This window comes from Gopherus flavomarginatus, chromosome 3, assembly GCF_025201925.1.
Source record: "Gopherus flavomarginatus isolate rGopFla2 chromosome 3, rGopFla2.mat.asm, whole genome shotgun sequence".
Lineage (NCBI taxonomy): Eukaryota > Metazoa > Chordata > Testudines > Testudinidae > Gopherus > Gopherus flavomarginatus.
In genome coordinates, this window is record NC_066619.1 from 100687633 (window position 1) to 100708464 (window position 20832).

Here is a 20832-nt window from a genome sequence, read left to right on the forward strand (position 1 = left end):
CACTTACATGCAGATCATCACATCTATCACTGCACATTTTTAAGGTGAAAACAAAATTAGTCTGGAAGTCTCCACTGCAAAAAATCTCATTGCTGAAAGGCACATATAACTTGCTGATTTTTTAATTACAAACCTGAGAAGTGAAAGGCTCCCCAAAGCCCGGCTTGCATTCACCTACAGAAAACCCCCAGAAGAAAAAGAGAACAGGTCATGTCCTTAGCATGAAGAAAGGGAAAACACAGCAAAAAGGGCAGTTAAAGCATTTACACTTAGAAGAGAAAAAGATACAGGAAATAGCAGCCTATTATAAAATAGCTACTTTAGGACTACAGCTGTTTGCCATTGCTCAATTTAAACAGCCAGCCCACAGGAAGGAAGGCATGCTGGGGGGCGGGATCCTATAAAAGGGCATCCCTACACACCAGGAAGGTTAATAGGAATTAGATAGTCTGGAAAGAAGGAGTTGCTAGGGAAAGGGTTGTTGTGCTTTATATACTTCTGTTCCATGAGCATGAGAGAGATAAATAAAGTGAAGTGTAAAACTGCTGTTTTACAGTTGTGGAGGTCTCCTACATCATGAGCCAGGTTTTCTTTGTTTTAAAGAGACAGTTTTCCAAATAAACCTGTTAGTCCTCTAGTCAGTGGAGGCATTTAGGTGCATGCTGATGGATTTAAGTCCCTATTGCTTCCTAAATGTTAATTAGACAATTGTCAATCACTCCCTTGCTCTCATACTAGGCTGCTTCTTATACTACCCACTCTGTGGCAAGAAGCCATGTTGGCTCCACAACTATACATAGTTGTCTGAGACGGAGATAGTGTCTTCAGTAGTGGACTGGGAAACCTTGTTCTCAGTGACCAGCTGAACTGGGTATGGAATTTGGAAAACTGGGCCATGCATTTTATAGGTGTGAAAGAGCACCCCTGCGCTAGTCAACTAGCTCATATTTTGAAAGTTGCAATATTGCAAACCTAGGCATTCAAAAATCATGAGTAGAGCCCAAAAAAATCACAAGTGTCTTAAAAATCATGATACTGTAATGTTTTGAGCTTTTGTTTGCCTTTGTTTTTTGAGAGTTTAGAGTTTGTTGTTGAGCTTTACTGTGTGACAAAAAGCTATCATGTGACTTGCACTAAAATCACAAGATTTGTCAGCTCTGAAGCTATCTCCACAATGAAGGGAGTTAGAAACTTACTTATTATTTTTAATGAAAACTGAGATCAGTCTTGGCACTTACATTAACTCTAACCGTATGCCTATAGGCCCCAAAAGCTGACTTGGTAATAGCAGGTTCTTGCCTTAGAAGGTATAGCATAACTCAGATTCTTTGTCCATCACAGAAAACAATTCACTTGTCAATATTTTCTATTATTGCATCAAAGAATGAATCAACCTGAATATAAATCATTGGGAAGCATGGAGGCAGAAAATTAATGCAGTCAGGAAAAATGCATAGCAGTGTTAAATCCACTGCACTCACCATGATATATTTCCCTTCAAGTTTGGACTACAAACTTAATTCACAAGAAACCGCCATTCAAAGCAAAGTTTGTGGTAAAGGAAAACATGCTTTTTCAGCTTCTGAAGAAGCAATAAAGGAATGAGAATAGATGGTGTTCACATTTTAACAGTGTAACAAAGTTCATGCTAGATTCACATCAGGCTTTAGGGGAAAAAAACAAAGAATCCCAAATATCTGAGCTGCTTGAGGATCACAAAATATGTTTGGATAACTGGGGATTAATAGAAAAGGGATACACTTTAGCAGTGAATTAGCGGGAGGCTTGGATAATCAGGATTCTACTCTACTTCTCTCTGGCATCCACATGTAAATAGACATTATCACTGCACTAATGTCCACAGATACTAAATCCATCAATTGGTGGCCTGACACTAGCAAAATTATTAGGAACAGTCAAATATCAGATATTGAAGAGAAGAAAAGAAAAGGGAAAGAAACAGTTTAGAGTTCTGATGCCTTTCTAGCCACCATATATACATGTACTATCAATTATTATAAACAGTCATCATGCATTTTGAAGTACTTGCAGAGTGTTTTATTACAGAAACTATATCTGGGTTCTCTCTACAACATTTAGTCTATAACTGGTCCATAATTACATCTCAATAACTAATTGCAAACAAAGTATTTAAACTACAACAGTAATACTAACAAGAGTTAAGATTCTTGAGAAGGCCCATCCAAAGCAAAGGAATCCTAACGCATAACTGTACATTCCCATGGTTTGCCATACTTTAGTTACATGTAAAAGGGAACCTTAATTGCCAATTTCTTTACCTTCTGTGCTCCTCTGTAAGTATCAAGGGGCGACAGCAATTGAAGACTTTGGCAGAGAGAGTCCTGTTTTCTTTCTGGGCCAAATCTTTGGAAATAAATGTTATTAGCTTCAGTGGAATGAGGATTTGGACACGTGGGAGGAGAGTTGGATGAGCACCTGAAATTTTATTTAACCTAAACATGAATATTTTGCAAGGAGTTTGTGGGGAAAGTGAGATGGCCAGAGAGAGAAAAGGAAGATAGGGGGAGAGAGGTAAGTTATTTGTAATGAGTTACAATAATATAATGAGTGAAGTGGCTAATTCTTTCATGGACTATAATGAATGATGGAGGGAAAGCATCAGAGCTATCAGAATAACCTGTAACATTGTGAGCTACAGAAAAATTTGGAGCAGAGCTGAAATGAGGCACTTTTAATGCTGGATTGCAGCTTTTTATTTCTGAATCATACATACATATTGTACATACAGTGATATTACATATCCTTGTATTGCTTAGTCTACAATTTAGTGAGCATAGTATTTTTTTTTTTTAACAAAACAAATCGTAAGTTAATTTATATCTTGCTCTGAGCACTGATACATGGTAGGGGAAAAAATCTGTGTATAAAAGAGTACACTTGTGCAATTCTAATACAATATTCCTCTTTGAACAAACCACTGATTTTTTGGTTAGATATTGTACATACTTGTTAGTATAATATATTGTTGCTATATCAGAACATTAATATATTTTAAAAATATATTTTTAATGAGCAAAGATAATCACACCTTTTCTTTAAGCCACAGTGATCTTTTTTACACCATCAAATTGGGACTCCTATTTTTCTAACATGACATTTGGTTTAAATGTGTCCTTTCCATCACCAAATGCCGTTATCAAATTAGTTTGCTCTGACTGATCAAATCCTTTTGCATGAAAGTGCCTCTAGAATGAAATTCACCTCCTATGCAGAGGGCCAGTGCGAGACTATGTGGCACTTAAGCCTCAATCAGGCTCTGAAAATAGATGCATCAGATTTTGGCTGAGGCCCTGCATAGGAGTAAATTTCACCCTCCATGAACATTTATGTCCCCTAGAGTGTAATATATGTGATCCAGCTCATTCTAGGTTGCTTTAACTGCAGGTTTACAGATGATATGAGTTCATGCTCTTATGCATTTTTAATTATTCATATCCAGATTAATCTTAATTAACATCTGGAAGTTAACACAAATATTAATTCCTAAATAAAGTGTCTGTCTCCAGTATTTTAAATAGTATTACTTCTGTAAGCCATATCAAAGCCAAGACTCAAATATCTGGCAGATTGGGCAAACAACCGGATACTAATTTTGGGCTCGTCACTGTGAAGTTAACAGAATTGATGATCAGCACCTCGCAGGATCAGGCCCTTTCCCTGTGAAAATTCACAGGACTAGATAGAAAGCAGAGATAAAATATATTATCTGGTATAGCTTATTAATGTGATGACATTTCAGGTTTGCTTGGTGGTATATAAGTAAGATTTTGGCAACTTCTTGTCCTTCTGACACTTAATCTGCGTTAGAGTAGTTGAACAAATGGGCACACAATGATATTTATTCTCTTGTTTGCAGTATGACTCATTATTGATACAAGAGAATAATGTACAGAGACCAAGATGTGCTCACTTTAAAAAAAAATGTAGATTTTATTTTGCTAAAATAAAACAAAACCAGCTCAGATTCTGTTCTCACTTTAAATTTTACTAAGAACAATTCTCACATCATTTCTGTCCTGACTAACCTGTTTGCTCTCTCTGTCTAGTGATTCTCTCATCTGTTAATTAGTAATACAGGATGCTGAGAATTAGTTCACATGTAAGCTGTGAGATGAACAAAGCATCTAGAATTGCTTCCTACAATGATCTGCTTATTTCAGCCAAATCAGTGCTGAATTTTGGGGCATAACAGTGACTCTTAGTGGTGAACCATGTTTATTCCAAACTGTGTGTTTGTATACATCTACTACCAGACTCACTTGTTTGAAAGAGACAAGTAGAATTAATTTGGTTATCAATTACATTCTGTCAGGCCCGCCCTCAGGCATATCAGCATACGCAGCTGCATAGGGCACCCAAAAATTTGGGGTACCCTGAGTCTTAGTGTCCACCCTCACACCTCTTCCTATCCCTGTTCTGACCCTTCCTGCTGGCTGTTGCAGCACTGGTGAGTTTTCCTCCAGAGGGGATCCAGTACTTAAAGGTGAAAAAGCCTTCCAGCCTGCCAGACCTATGAGCACAACACTGAAACTGTTAAAGAGCCATTCAAATGGTAATGAAGCCATTTAACAGGCATTTGCCAACCCCCAGGTATATACCATCAGTTTCTGAATTCACTGACAAACAGTTGTGCATTACTGTAATATTTACTTTACTCAGAACATGTTAGTCTACAGGTCCTTAGTTTAAAATTTGCTTTAAAAGTAGTTCATTAGTGTGTTGCTAAGGATTATAAAATCATATCTCTAAAAAATCCTTGCATAGATTTTTTTTAGATGCACAATCTGAGTATTCATCTTTAGCCTTAAATACCTGGATCTTCAGACAAACAGTTTTTTAAATAAATCCTTCAAAAGACCACCCTCATCTAAAATATACATGTGAGCCTGGGCTACCATCAGGCATAGGGGCACCAGTTTAATATTACCGAATAGGGCCCCATAAATCCTAAGGCTGGCCCTGCATTCTGTAATGCAAATACAGTGGTCACCATTAGAAAAAATCAACATTTACCCATAACCACCACAGCAAGTATTTCCCATGTTCAGCACACGGCCATGCTGTAATGTCTTACATATCAGAATTTGGTATAGCAGCTGTGAATAAATGCTATTTTTGGGGGGTGGGGGTTATTTTCTGGTGAGTTCTCTTGTTACATAACTCAAATTGCTTTTCAATCATTATTTTACTGATATAAAATATATTCTCAGACTATTCTGATATCAGCATTTAATGATCATGGCACCACGCTATAGATTTGTATATTTTATTTAGCACTTTGAGGATTTTCTGTGTTAATACTACAAACCTGGAATAATCAGCCTGTATTACTTGAGCTAAAGATGCCATTTTGAATTATCACAGTTTTAGATATACCGAGTTTGCTTTTTTTAATTTTTCCAACACTGTTAGATCATAAGATAATCATTTAGAATATTAATCACTTTTAAAAAAAGACTGACATTAAAAAATAAAAGCACTGAACTCAATCACTAAAATAAAACTTTCAATTAGTTATTTTCTCTCTGAGAAATCTCTTTAATAAGTCAAATATTTATTAAAAAATTAGGCTTCTTTCTGGCCAAGCAAACGATTATGTAATGTTATCAGTAGCACAACCTGAACAAGTAGCGTTTCACAGACAGCAAGAGCTATCAACAGTCAGAGAAAAATATGCAGCATCTCTAGAAGTATTTTAAACAGTAATGTTATAGCTACTCTGTGAAACAAACTAAGCTAAGTGTTTATTGTAATAATATCACTTTGTTAAGCTAGGCATAAGTGTTAAAATACTGAAGACAAAATATAACTACTCCCTTGTGAGGGTTCCACTGAATTACCCATGAGGCACGTTGTTGGTTAACTCTAATATTTTTAAATTAAAAATATACACAGTTACATAAAACAATGCTAAATCCATTTTCTTATTGCAAACGATACCTCTGAAGATAATCTGCAAAGCGAGAGCCAAAGCCTGCAGCCTCTATGGCAACAGGGTCGGGCCCTTAGCTTTCTTCAGAAATTCTGAACAGCACAGAGCTAATCATAAAACTAAAGGAAATGAACCAAACTGCCCCTTCCTCCATGGACTTCTGTGTTAGAGAGACAAATCATCTTCTTCGAGTGCCTGGAAGTTATGGTTTTTCTTTTTGCAGCGTCACATCAAGTCTTTAAAATAAACAAAACAATAAGTCAATGCTATGCAACACATTGCTACTTCTTTTCCCAGTCTTGAGGTTCCAGTCCTGCAGTATGCTGAGAACTTTCATTGACTTTCAATGCTCCAGTGTTAAATACTTCAGACAGTCCCTTTGGGCCCTATCTTGCTTCTACTTAATATGGAAAATTTAAAGGCCCGATGCTGCTCCCTTTGTTGTCAATTGCCAAATTCTCTTTGATTGAAGTAGGAGTAGAACTGGGCCCAAAGTATGTGTGGGGAGGGGAACTAGGCTACACAGTGGCTTCATTAAGGATGTATCCAGAAACACATTTTTGCCATCCATCTCAAAGAAGCCCTTGCAGCAATGTGGGCATATTTTCTGGAATTTAAAATAAACTTGCAATGCAGATACCCAATATCCTGCCAGCACAGATGAGCAACTCATCCATTTGCTCGAGCACGTTGATTACTGAAATCTGAGATATGCTTATAAATGGAAGTGAATGTAGATTTATATTTGCACTACATCATTTTAAAGCAGAGAGCTAGATTCCTTAAAGGAATAATATAAAAGAGACATTATTTATGGAACTTTCTGCCATGAAAATGAAGAAATGGCTAGACTAATGGTTATTCCTAAATGTCAATGTTTGTAGAAAGCCAGTGTTTTCTCCATGCTGAAATGCATTAATGTCTACTGTACCTCTATGTGCCATTTTCCATACATATATTTTAAAAAGGCTTTGATCTCTAAAAATACAGCAAGGTTCATTGCAAGGGTGGACTTCCCCCTGCCACGCTTTCTGCTGCAGCCTTTGGCTATTCCCTTTGCATACATTTCTTCCTTTGAAAGACAGGCACAGAAACCCCGGAATGGATGCTTCTACCACCATTAACTCCTGTATGGCAGATGAATGAGAATTCTCCTGGGTCTCTGAGGGACCTGCCATGGACAGCAGAACTTCCCCATATCCAAACCATCCTCTGACCCCCTGAATGTGGCCCCTGGCCAACCTCTGATTGTGCTCTGGCCCTGCAGTGTTCTTTAGGAAGGGAGCATCATAGATTTGGGATGTGAGAAGTATCCTGTGAAGCTCTTGTTCATTCCTTCCATGTCCCTGTTTCCATCCCACACAGCTTTGCTCCCCTCTATCTTTGCAAATGGAGAAGAGAATCAGGGCACCAGTAATCAGCAACACACCTGTCTGTAAGTGATGCTGTCTCTAACTGTAATAAGAGTAGCATTTATTAGTTAAAATTAAAAATCTGAAAAATATCTCCCCATTATGCCTTTGATGAATCCATCCCCCAGTTTCATTGGTATTCTTTAGAATAAGGAGCTACCACCACATTAGATCATTATTTTTCTTTGTAGAATACAGAGTGCTGTAAAGCTCTCCTGGAGGCATACTGCATATTTATGTTCCCACAAGATCAGTATTGTTTTTAAAACATGCAAAATGCTTCAGCGTACTGAATACTTTGTTTAAAGGAAAAAAAGAAAGTTGTCATTCAAACCACAAAACAGAAAACATGAAAGCACACCACCAGACAAAAGCCTTGTAAATGGATATAAATAAAAAACCACAATAAGCTAAGGGCTGGGCAGACTCCAGTGAGGTTTCAGCAGAAAGGATATTGAACAGATTTGTGCAAAGCTATCAATGTCAATGAGAGGGTATTTATGGGTGAAAACTGATTTTTGCAAGAATTTCTGATTATGAACAAGGGTGAATTTTTGCCATTTTGGAAAATGGGGACACATTTTTTTGGCATGAGAAATAGCAGTTCAGCTCGGAATTCATCCCAAATGTTCACACATTAGACTCAATGAAAATTTGATGTTCTCATTGATGAACTGTGTGATTTTTGCTGCAAAAATAGTCTTTTGCTTTTGTGGAAAACAGAAAAATTGGTGATGCCATAACATTTTTTTGCTTTTTTGTCAAGCCCCATGATTATTTTTAAAATCTGTTTTGATAGTGGTACACATTTTTTTCCCAGAGCTCCAAGACTGAGGCTATGTCTACACTACAGACCTTACAGTGGCACAGCTATAAGTTGTGTTGCTGTAAGATCTCCCGTGTAGCCGCTCTTTGCTGGCAGGAGAGAGCTCTCCTGCTGGCATAATTGAACCACATCCATTGAGCAGTGTTAGCTATGTCAGCAGGAGAACCTCTCCTGCCGACATAGCACTGTCCATACCAGCACTTTTGCCGGCAAAACGTATGTCAGTCAGGGAGGTGTTTTTTCACATCCGTGGCCGAAGAAAGTTTTACTGACAAAAGTGGTAGCATAGACAAAATCTAAGTCTTAACTAGGTATCCTATGCCTGGAGGGGAAAAAGATGTGCGTGTGTTTTAATAGGTGGACAGACCTCATGCCAGGGTTCTATTCTTGGTTCTGCCATAGATACCAGGTACAACCTTGAGACAGTTTAAAGTAGTTTTATTCTGAAAAGCGACTATATAAAAATGGTTCCTTCTCATTCCACATCTCAGTTCTCCATGGGAAGTCAGAGTCCTATCTGCTTGCTTATTTATAATTGTGCTACGAATAGAACTGAATTTTTCAGTGAATCAGTAATGCTATACTGCTTCCGGAATTAGGAACTAACACCTAGGGAGTGCTGTTTTGTACATTAGAAACCCATTTTTTGTTGATGTGATTTAGAATGAGTTTAATAGACTATTTTGATATGTATACTTAGTCCAAAGTGAAATAGTGAAAGCAATGTTAGGGTAAATGGTTCAACAGCTGATAGGTACTGGAAGTCAATGGAACTGTACAAAGTATTTATATCTACACTAAAATCTTTTTTTGTTTGTTTGTTTTTTAATTTTGGAAAATTTGTCCATTTTCTTGATTTTAATTTTTAAAATTGACATTTTGGGGGAAAACCCTTTAACATTTGGAATTTTCTTTCAATAAAGATTGGTTTTCACAATGAAACATTGTAAAACGTAATTGAAAAGCAACATTGAGGGACCATGAAGCTGCCCAAAATGAATCTGCAAAATTTTAAATGAAATTTCACACAAGTGGTAATTCTTGCATGGCCCCAGTGGCTATTTTAAGGATAGAATCTATATTTTCCCTTAATTATACAGCTGAATAAAAAAAAACAGTGACAATAATGAAAAGTCCCATTATTCCCTGTTTTGGCACATTTCCAACTCGTTATAGACAAGATTATTATGTTATAATTCACCCTAAGTACCAGGCAGCAGCTGTTGTGCTCCCCTGGAGCAGTCTGAGGGGACATTGTGACCCTGAGTGTCCCAACCTCCATCCTGGTCTTCCCAGTGCTCTGGGGAAGGTATTAAACTGTGCTGGGTCTATCCTTGGTGCAGTATTATAACACCCTGCTACACAGCCCAGTGCACTAGGTGGGTATAGCCAAGGGTCTACCTATAATGCACCCCTTCCTGTGCAGGTGAGGCACGTAGCAGCTCTGTGGAACCTGCTGCCCATCACTGGCTGCTACCAATGACAGGAATTGGCAGTGCATGAAAGAACCTTACATACCTTTGCAGCCATACAGGATGGGCCGCAGTCTTACCCTCTGCTCGCCTGCTTCGGTTATGAGGTGGCTTTAGGAGCCATGTGCCAATATACTGCCTCCATGTTAACAATTGTGACTGATTATTGAACTGCTCCCATTACCCAAAGTCCAATTTTGGGAAGATGGGGCATAAACACACTGGAAATGAAGTCAGGGATTGCTGTGAAGGACATCAAGAGAAGAAGGGAATTTAGAGCCTGATCCAAAGCCCATTACAATAAATGGAATGACTCCCATTTACTTCAATGAGCTTTGTAGCAGAAGCTTGGAATGTGCCATTGAAAAACAAACTTGTAACTAGTGAGACATGTGCCCTTCATCGCCCTGATGACTTTATACCTTTTCCAATTCCCCCCACCCCATCTGCCATAAGTCTTTGGTTTTAAACCTGTACAGTCATCAGGACAAGGACTGTGTTTGCCTCTGTTTGGAAAGCAGCTAGAACATTTTAAATTTCACTGCACTATAAATACATACAATTCAATCATCTTGAGTGTAGCAATGAAACACCATTTTTTCTGTTTGGACGCCCTGGATTAGGCTCTTGAAAAGAAAATTGAAAAGCATTTGGTTTTGCAACGAACGATATGGAGTTTACCTAGCCCTCAGAGTCAAACTGCATGGTCATAACATTACAATATAATTGTCATTAGTTGTGAATTCTTACTCCTGCTCCATAGAAGTCATTTCCGGCTCATTTGAGAGGCAGCTAGTTCTGGGTTCAAGAGAAAATAGGCAGCAGTAAACATTTTCTGTGCATTTCTCTCTCTTTTAAAATGTGAAATTATATTTTGGGATGTAACTGATTGTAGTGAATACTGGTGATTGGGCAATAACATAAAACAATGTTAACATGAATGTAACAGTTCAGTGTGTACATTACACTGATTAACGCAGAGGAATTTTTTTATGGATATTTCCTTAGAACATATTTGACTGTGGATGGGACATGTACTACAAACAGACTCTGTACACCTAACAATAATGTCCCCACGTGCCTCTCCAGTCCCCCCTGCACTTCCTTTGCTATAATTTGCAACCTACACAGGAAAGATTATTAACAAGATAGCAATTTTCTCCCATGCAGTTTTCCTTCTCAGGTCTCCTGATTTATTTGGCACATACAGAAAGCTGACAGCCCACAGAAGGATGTTTTGAATAGAATAGATGCAGCCCCACTTCTCACCGTGTTCTTCTTCTGTTCCTGTTTTAGGTATCTGGGTAAATCCCTGATGTCACATGCCCACAAATATCAGATATTTGCCATTTACAAGAGAGATTTAAATGTGAGTTTTTGCTACAGGCACTGAGTCAGTCAAGGTTCTCCAGGACTAACAGCTGGTGTGTATATAAAGTGAATAAAAGTGTTCTGGATTTTTTACATCACCTTTCTCTTCTGTGGCTATATAGGCTGAATTCTCAAAAGAATTCGATGGGAATGTCTGACCACAAATGAGGAGGCATCAGGAATCAATACAACAGACATACAACTGCATGGCTGAAAATGTAAACTGCATAAAGAAAAAGAGGGAGACTGAAGAGAATCTTCAAAAACAGTGGCTGGTTCCAAAAAAGTAGGGAAAGAAGTCAGATAGGACCTGCAGATGCAACCTCCTTCTTCAGAGACATTATGACTAATGTGCACAGAAAAAATATACTTTACCAAAAAAATACACTATAATCTATCTTTTGGTGTAGCACTGGAATAACAGTTTAATCATCAAAAGGGCAATTTGAATTAATGTTTTTGATAAATTTTAACTTCTTCAGAAATGGCAGTGTTGAGCCATCTATAGTTATGAATCTGAAATGGAAAACCAGGATTGTATTTTAAGGCTGTGCTGGCTAAAGATCATGCAGTTAATTCGAGACTCATTTGCCCCAGAATACTGCAAAATTGCTTTATCCCAGATAAAATCTGGAACTGGTCATATTTTAAAAGTTTTTGCAGAGCTGCCCAGCTGGGGGGGGGACAAGTGGAGCAATTTGCCCCAGGCCTTGGGCCCCGCAGGGGGCCCCACAAGAGTTTTTCGGGGCCCTTGGAGCGGGGTCCTTCATTTGCTCTGGGGGCCCTGGAAAACTCTCACTTCTTCTACTCTGGGTCTTCGGCGGCAGGGGGTCCTTCCGCCCTGACCCTCCGCCACTGAATTACTGCCGAAGCAGGGGCCCCCCGCCACCGAAGACCCCAGGCCCCCTGAATCCTCTGGGCAGCCCTGAGTTTTTTGTCATCATAGTATCCACTCTCATTACCCATAACTTGGTGAAAGTGAAGTGTTGTGTGTCTCTATCTAGGGATTTCTACAGTGCTCTTCTTCCATACTGTCTGAGTGTGTCTTAGGGTCAAGGCAAAGGCATGGGAGCTAGAAGGGCACTAGGGTCTGATCCCCAGCTGAACCATTGATTTACTGTGTACGCAGTTTAAGGTATGTCAGTCAACCCATCTGGCAATTTGAGTACATCATGGTCCAGCTTAACTGAGTAAATCAGTATAATTTTTTGTTTCTGAAAAGTGTCCACACTCCATACTATAAATGGAGTAAGTCATCTAATGAGTGGGGTAGGTGGATCCTTAGAAATCAGTTTGCCACAGAAAAATGTGGAATTTGCATTTTCACAGAGAATCTTTAGTTTTTACATTTTTGTGAAAAACTAAAAACATATACAGCAGAACCCTGTTTATCTGAGGCTCCATTATCTGGTTCTCTGTATTAATCAAACCGGGGCTGACAGTCTGAGCCCTGCAACCTGGGGCTGACCCTGGTCCCAATTAGACCAGATAAAAAGGGTTCAATAAACCATTGTGTTCAACTGATACCTATATATATTGTGTCTAGGGAAATTAAACTGCGGCGTTTCATTTTAATCACAGAAAAACGTGGGCGTTTATGTTTTATTGGAGAATTTGGGGGGGTTTACCACAGAAAACTAGGTCCCTGCTGGTCAGGGACTCGCTGACGTCAACAGCAAAACCTTTGTGAGAGAGGAGGAAATGGCTTCTCAAATGTGACATCCTTGTCCAGTAAGTCAGAAAATGATTTTCAGTGCTTAATTTGTAATGAAAGAGGTGCTGGGGCTCAAGTAAACAGATGCCAGGGCTCAAGCAATTGTTTTACATTCATAACTGATGCAGCAAGCCCAGAGGTGCTGGGGCTATCAACTGCCAAGCCCAGAGGTACCGGAGCTCAGCTCTGAAGCACTGATGATCTCATTGCAGTGGCAAACATAATGTGGTTTCACTCAATCCATTCCTGTAAATCAAGTAAATGTAATGCCAGCAGCTAGCTGAAAACTGTCTTACTTAGCTGTTTCTGATGCTTCCCTGAGCTCTTCATCCAGTCTGCATGAGTAAAAGTTTTTGATGTAGAGAAGAAACAAAGAAGAAGCAAGCAGAGCATAAGAGAGAAGCAGAGCAATAGCAAAGCAAAGAACAAGTAAGGTACATGCTTCTAAAATATTCACTCCATTTTCTGCACTGTCCCTAACGTTCTTATATTCAATATTGCGTCATTTCTGCCTGTTCAGTGTTACCCTCTTTTACTCTGTAACTCCTTGTTGAGCTCATCTGGCGGCAGACACATAAAAGTAGCAGGGGTTTGCAGCATGCTCGCTGTATGAAGCTGAAAACATTCCATTGCTCTACCAGATACAATTAAATTAGCTGCAGCCTCAAGTCAAGGATTTTTCCAGTTTAGCAGGTTTTAGTTGCAAAGGAGGCTGATCTCAACAGCTCGAAGGGGGAAGTAAGACAGGAAATTACATACAAGTAAATGAACAGGAAATCTCTCTCAATCAGCTGTTGAGGTCACCTATATGTGAAAGGCTGTTTCACACATGTTCACTCCATTATGGACAGTAGCATGAGCTGCAGAGCAAGAGTTTTACCTCATTCTTCTCTTAAAACACTTCTCTTCATCATACCTTACAAGATAAAAGTGAATGAAGGGGAAACATCTATAAATTCAAATAATATAGAAGCAGAAAAATGAGCAAACTTTATTTCACTGTTGTCCTCAATTAAAAACCAAACCAAACCCCAAAACAAAAACCTAATCTATTTTGAATACCTCCTGATTAAAAACAAAACAAGAAGAAAAACTGGCATGAATCCATCTTTTGTCTATGGTTCCAGCTGTCCCAAAATATCAGAATACATGGGGGTAGGGGGAGAGAAGGTCCAGCCAGTGGAGGGAGGGAAAAAAAAAACAGGAGTGCGAAATTATTGGGACAAATTGCATCCCGACCAGTATTTTGCACTCCTGTTGAGTTTTTTTTTTTCTCCACTGGCGGGACCTTTTCCCCCTCCCCCATGTGTCCCGATATTTTCTTGATCCCATCTGGTCATCCTAGGTCTAGCAGACTTGCTATTGGTTAAGAGGCAAACCCTGCACTAGTCAACAAAGGAACCAGGATGCTAACTGTTGCATTCTCTGCTATATTAATTCTTCTAATCAGAGCAGGATTACTCATGGCAGGCAGGGAAGAGGCAAACTGGAGCACAATATCCTGCTCTTCTTGCTGCTGGCAGCAGCATATGCCCTCACAGCCTGGGATGCAAGACACATCTCCTGGCCCCTCAGATCATACCCCTTGTACAGATACAGAAACGTGTACAGGAAAAGTAGGAAGGGGGAAAAAGAGACAAGGGGAATGACAATGACTTAAAAAAGAATCAAGAAGGGAGGGATGAGAAAGTTGCCATGAAGTACAGAAAGGAGAGAAAAAATAAAAGAGAAAGGGTTGAGGACATTTGTAGAGAGCATTTACACTTTTCTGGGACATCAGGGCCGGCGCTTCCATTTAGGCGACCGCGCCAGGATTTGGGAGGGCGGCAGACTGCTCTGGTGGATCTCCCGCAGGCGTGCCTGTGGAGGGTCTGCTGGTCCCGCGGCTGGGTGGAACATCCACAGGCACACTTGCGACAGGTCCACCGGAGCCGCGGGACCAGCGGACCGTCTGCAGGAAAGCCTGCGGGAGGTCCACTGGAGCTGCGGGACCGGTGAGGCGGCCCTGCGCCTAGGATGCCAAAAACCCTGGCGCCGCTCCTGTGGGACATTAATCCATTTCAACTTTTTCAGATCAAAAACTGCCAGCTGAGTATTATAACTACTCTTCATCAACACATTTATCCTGCTGGTAAAGTAGTTGCACAGACAATTAAATATCCTCGATCTGTGCATCATCTTACTCCCCAGAACATCCTTCCTCAATTGCACTGACTGTCTTTACCAGTATCACTATGCTTTCCAGAGCTATTGAACCTGAGGAGCTTACATGTCTCAAAACACCTCATTTCCTGCCCCTGCACCCATATGTTTTATAAATGCAATTGAAAGATGTTTGTTAAATCTATCGTATAGATCAGGGGTCGGCAATCTTTCAGCAGTGGTGTGCCGAGTCTTCATTTATTCACTCTAATTTAAGGTTTCACGTGCCAGTAATACATGTTAACGTTTTTAGACGGTCTCTTTCTATAAGTCTATAATATATAACTAAACTATTATTGTATGTAAAGTAAATAAGGTTTTAAAATGTTGAAGAAGCTTCATTTAAAACTAAATTAAAATGCAGAGGCCCTCGGACCAGTGGCCAGGACCTGGGCAGTGTGAGTGTCACTGAAAATGAGCTCACATGCCGCCTTTGGCATGTGTGCCACAGGTTGCCTACCCCTGGTATAGACTGAGGTATTTTTGTATGCATCTCTGACAGCTACAATGAATAGCTTGTGAAATATAGGACAGTATCCATACTCATCTCAGATTGTCATCTACTGCAGAACTGAAAATGAGGGAGAGGCTGAAATTATTTAGTAAGATTAAAAAACTTGGAAGACAATCATATTTTCTTTATGGATCATTATTGCAAAGTTACATTATCTCTGACATGCATTATTTTTTAATTCTGTGTGTCAGACATATCCAGTTTTGAACAAGACAAAGGAAGTGTGCTAAGACCCCTTCTTTGCAAAATAAATCTTCACAAAGGGAAGAGTATGTACACCCTAGTGTGAAGAACCTTTCTTTTAGAGCTGTCACAAGCACCTCCAACAAGGGCTGGTATTTCCTTGCTTGCCTCACTACTACTTATGGAAGCAATATGGTTTCCTCACCAGGCTAATATGATTTGACAAAAGATAATAGATGAGCCCCAGGACTCTCACTGTGCAAAATATAGTGATCTTATCAATTGGCTATCTTTGAATTGTTGCTTCCGTTCTAAGTGCAGTAAGATTAAAGACAAAAAGTACAGTAAGACTTAACTGCAGAGCAATCATTCGAAATGCAGTGTGATACTCATGAAAGGATTAAGCTTTCCTGTGCAGCCTTCAGGTTACGATTAGTGAATGAAGAGTTTTCTCTGATTAGATAATAACTCTTTCTTGTGTTTCATTGAATGAATGCTTTACTGCTTCAGAGTGGGATGGAGTTCTTGTGGAACCAGGCAAAACTGGAATTGGCTCACTCCTGCTCGTGCAGCTGAATTAGTGCTGACTCTTAATAATTCTTAATAAAATTAAAAGTTTTCTAACTCCCGTATAGACTCTTGAATACTAGCCCTTCAATCCAAACATTGTAAATAATCACGTCACTCCATGTGAAATGGGATTTAGAAGCAAAATCTGGTTACAGTGTTTATTGCAAATAACAATACCTTGCTTGGATGATGGTAACTTTTTTCACCAGTATAAGTACATTCTTTCTTATTATGCTTCACTTACTTGACAATACTCTCTGGTATGTGTACATATTCCATTGGAATCAGATCACTGAGTTCTGCCAATGTGCCAACATACTGGATTTTGCTGCTGAATTTCGAACTGAAACACAGAAATGCCACAGATGATTTCATCTCCCCCCTTCACAATCTCACACTTAAAGAAAACATAGGGAGTGGAGCCTTCCTTTTTGTTGTGGGTGCTCTCTGAGGGATTACCTGATTATAACATAAGAATAGCCATACAGGCTCAGACCAAAGGTCCATCTAGCCCAGTATCCTGTCTTCCAACAGTGGCCAATGCCAGGTGCCCCAGAGGGAATGAACAGAACAGGTAATCATCAAGTGATCCATCCCCCTTCACTCATTCCCAGCTTCTGGCAAACAGAGGCTAGGGATACCATCTCTACCCATCCTGGCTAATAGCCATTGATGGACCTATCCTCCATGAATTTATCTAGTTCTTTTTTGAACCCTGTTATACTCTTGGCCTTCACAAAATCCTTTGGCAAGGAGTTCCACAGGTTGAATGTACATTATGTGAAAAAAATACATCCTTTTGTTTGTTTTAAACCTGCTGCCTATTAATTTCATTGGGTAATCCCTATTTCTTGTGTTATGAGAAGAAATAAATAAAGCTTCCTTATTTACTTTCTCAACACCAATCATGATTTTATAGACTTCTATCATATCACCATCATCTCTTCCAAACTGAAAAGTTCCAGTCTTCTTAATCTCTCCTAATACGGCAGCCATTCCACACCCCTAATCATTTTCATTGCCCTTTTCTGAACCTTTTCCAATTCCAGTATATCTTTTTTGAGATGAGGCAACCCACATCTGCATGCAGTATTCAAGATGTGGGCGTACTGTACCATGGATTTATATAGAGGCAATATTATATTTTCTGTCTTATTATTTATCTTCCCAACATTCTGTTTGCTTATTTGACTGCCTCTGCATATTGATTGGATGTTTTTAGGGGACTATTCACAATGATGCCAAGATCGGTTTCTTGAGTGGCAAGAGCAAATTTAGACCCCATCATTTTATATGTGTAGTTGGGATTATGTTTTCTAATATGTATTACTTTGCATTTATCAACATTAAATTCATCTGTCATGTTGTTGCTCAGTCACCCAGTTTTGAGAGATCCTTTTGTAGCTCTTTGCAGTCTGCCTGGGACTTAACTAACTTAAGTAGTTTTGTATCATCTGTAAATTTTGCCACCTCACTGTTTACTCCTTTTTTCAGATCATTTATGAATATATTGAATAGGACTGGGCCCACTACAGTCTCCATCAGGACACCGCTATTTACCTCACTCCATTCTGAAAATTGACCATTTACTCCTACACTTTGTTTCCTATTTTTTAACCAGCTACCAATCCATGAGAGAACCTTCCCTCTTATCCCATGACAGCTTACTTTGCTTAGGAGCGTTTGAGGGACTTTGTCAAAGGCTTTCTGAAAATCTACATACACTATATCCACTGGATCCCCTTTGTCCATATGCTTGTTGACTCCCTCAAAGAATTCTAGTAGATTGGTGAAGCATGATTTCCCTTTACAAAAACCATGTTGACTCTTCCCCAACAAATTATGTTCTTCTATGTGTCTGACAAGGTTGTTCTTTACTATAGTTTCAACCAGTATTTACAAGGAAACTGAGGATAAAGGCCTATTTTAATTTTCATCTTCAGGCTGGATGTGCTGCTCAGTCATTGCTCTCTGGCTTTAAGTGCCAATCAGGAACTTGAGCACTGGACAATAAGTAATTAAGTAATCCACATCAGGAGTTTTCTTATTAAGAAATTTCAATAAAACACCCATTTGGGCTTTGTGCGGGGGTGATCCAAGATACCCTTATCATTTTTTGAAAAATGAGAGTCCCACTTGTGTATACAAATACAGATGTCCAATTGTGTGCCTCTGATGTATGCAATTTATTACTCCAGTTGTTCATGTGTATTAAGTTTTTGCAAATATCCAAATACATACTTCATCTTTCAGAACCTAGGAAGTGATGTGCAGAGACTTGTAAATTAAGCATGCATCTGTGGAAGGTAATCAGGAACAAGCAAGTCCTGTGCTAAAGCCATTTCTGACCGTTCATGGGCTTCTGTGTTCTGACCGTTCATGGGCTTCTGTGAGTGAAAATAAAACTGATGTGTATTACATACCTTATAAAAGGTCGCGTCACTGCTAGAATAGTTCTGATAAACCAAGAAGGGTGAACGATTATAAATGATTTCAAATTCTTCCTTAACCTAAATTGGAAAGAAAAATGCTTCAGCTTAAAAATAAAAATGTCACGTAGAAAGACTATATGCAATCAATAACATAAAAGCAGGCTCAATAATAAGAAGTGTTAAAGCATGGCATTTAAAATAGTGGGTGTGGTCAAGGAGGAAAATATACAGTGCTCACCGTCGATCAATCATCTGGTAACATTTTTTCATCCAGCCAAATCCAGGCATTTTTCTTCGTGGTGTTGCTCCATTCAAGTAAACAATCATATAGTCTTCAGCTACCATCAGTTCTAAGGTACTTATTACATATCTGATTGGAGAATAAAAGCCTGTGAGTGAACAATCTTTTATCCATTTATCCTTAATCAAAACCACATAATAAGGCATAAATTAATTAATACAAGCACACTTAGAATAAAACAGCATTTCATTTTGCTTTACATTAAAAGCAGACATTGACAACTGACTCAAAGCTAGTTTGTGGCACCTTATCCTGCAAGCTATACACACATCTTCAGCTTCAGAAAAATGTAGTTTCCTTAGGAAAACTTCCTTTCAGAAAGTGAGTCTGGAACACTTCCAACATTATAGGTGGGGACAGAGTCAACAAGAGAGACCATGGTAATTAAATTCCAAGTAGTGCCGAGATCTAACTGGTGCACTCAAAGAGAAACTTAGCTTCATTATTAATCATTGGCATGTTTACAAGGGAAAATAAGACCAAAAAAAGAGGAACATAAAGACACTTAGTTGTAATTCTTGTTCTGAGAAGATGCAACAGATCCCATCTCCTGAGTCTGTGAATGATGGATATTACCAAGCTTTTGAATTCCAAAACTATTAAACCAGTTAGGAGGCAGTGTGAAACTACCTGCTTCTGCTGAGGGGATAGAATACCCCTTAGTACTTCAAACCATAGGGTCCTTTTTTTAACATAAAAATCCCTGAGGCATACATAATACTAATATGAATTCCCAACCCTGCAATAATTTATAACAGGACTGCACTCTGTTGGCCAGATTCACCCCCATGGGAGTAGCCACTAATAGGGCAATTTAAATTCTAGTTTTGTCTCCACAGAAGCAGATGATCACCTCTCTTTCCCCCCCCGCCCCCAACCCCACTAGGTCTCATCCAGCTCTGCAACACTGATGCCACTGGTAGAAAAGTTGAGCACATTTTCAGAGTCTTTGCCTTTTGAGAGAGGAAAAAGTTGATGAACAACCTTCAGAAATGGGATGTGTGTTGTGCCTAAACGTAGCGTCTTCTATGTCTGTTATCACCAGAACAGCCTAAAGCCTGGGCAATCTGCTGAAATGTTTGTTAGAAGCCTGTAGATGTTAGTAGAACACAGCAACTTTGCTCTGAAATAGTTAGAAATTGGCTTATATCCTGAAGCATCAAGTTTAATATCCCTTCCAAAAATTTTTGGACTCCACCATCCAGCCCCAGGGCTGTGTCTGTACAAAAATGACAGGGGAACCTTTACCTGTATATTTAATAGGCCTCATCGCTATTGTTTTTGAGCACCTCACAGTCTACTCTCCTCCTTTAAATCCTTTCTTAAAATATTGTTCTTTCAAACAAGAATCTGAAACCCAGTTCTCACCTCCAGGAAGTGCTTGTAATCCCATTTTAAATAAATATAAGGTTACATTAATTAAATTCAATGCATGGAACTATCCAGACTAGTGTCACACTTCACTACTGATTCACAGTACTTTTTATTGCCTCTCTTCCCTTTTGCATTTGTATGTTGTCTATGTAGGCCTCAATCCTGCAAAGACTCATACATATGTTGAACTTTATGCACTGTGAGTAATCCTGTGGAATTTAAAGCTGCTCTCTCATTGCAGTGAATCATCAGCAGGATTACTCACAATGCAAAAGGTTAAGTATGCAAGTAAGTCTTTGTGGGACTGGGACCATGGAGAAGGGAGCAAGTCTTTTTATGTGTATAAAATGCAGAGGGTTGGTGGGTGCTGTACAAATAGTCAATCATAATAAACATCAGGAATAAAGAGAGAGTGATTTATAGATTTTTAAGACTAGAGATGACCATTATGATCATCTAGTCAGACCTTCTGCATAACACAAGCCAT

At 39.2% G+C, this 20832-nt stretch overlaps 1 protein-coding gene across 7 annotated transcripts in view; it reads right to left on the bottom strand.

Annotated features, from left to right (window-relative positions):
- PRUNE2 (prune homolog 2 with BCH domain) overlaps window positions 1-20832 on the bottom strand; it is a 356369-nt gene that overhangs the window by 196736 nt on the left and 138801 nt on the right. For 2 of the 7 annotated variants that reach the window (XR_007773157.1, XR_007773158.1), the window contains exons 6-12: window positions 18909-19040; window positions 18662-18748; window positions 16483-16581; window positions 13650-13685; window positions 13066-13104; window positions 10435-10482; window positions 4440-6210 (exon numbers count right to left, since the gene is read on the bottom strand). Coding sequence is in view for 5 of the 7 variants with exons in the window: in XM_050944080.1 (XP_050800037.1) it covers window positions 10431-10482; window positions 13066-13104; window positions 13650-13685; window positions 16483-16581; window positions 18662-18748; window positions 18909-19040 (445 nt within the window). In the remaining 2 variants the exon portion in view is untranslated. Of the gene's footprint in view, window positions 1-2708; window positions 6211-10430; window positions 10483-13065; window positions 13105-13649; window positions 13686-16482; window positions 16582-18661; window positions 18749-18908; window positions 19041-20832 lie in introns of those variants that run through there. The other 5 variants (XM_050944081.1, XM_050944080.1, XM_050944083.1 and 2 more) reach the window with 5 other exon arrangements.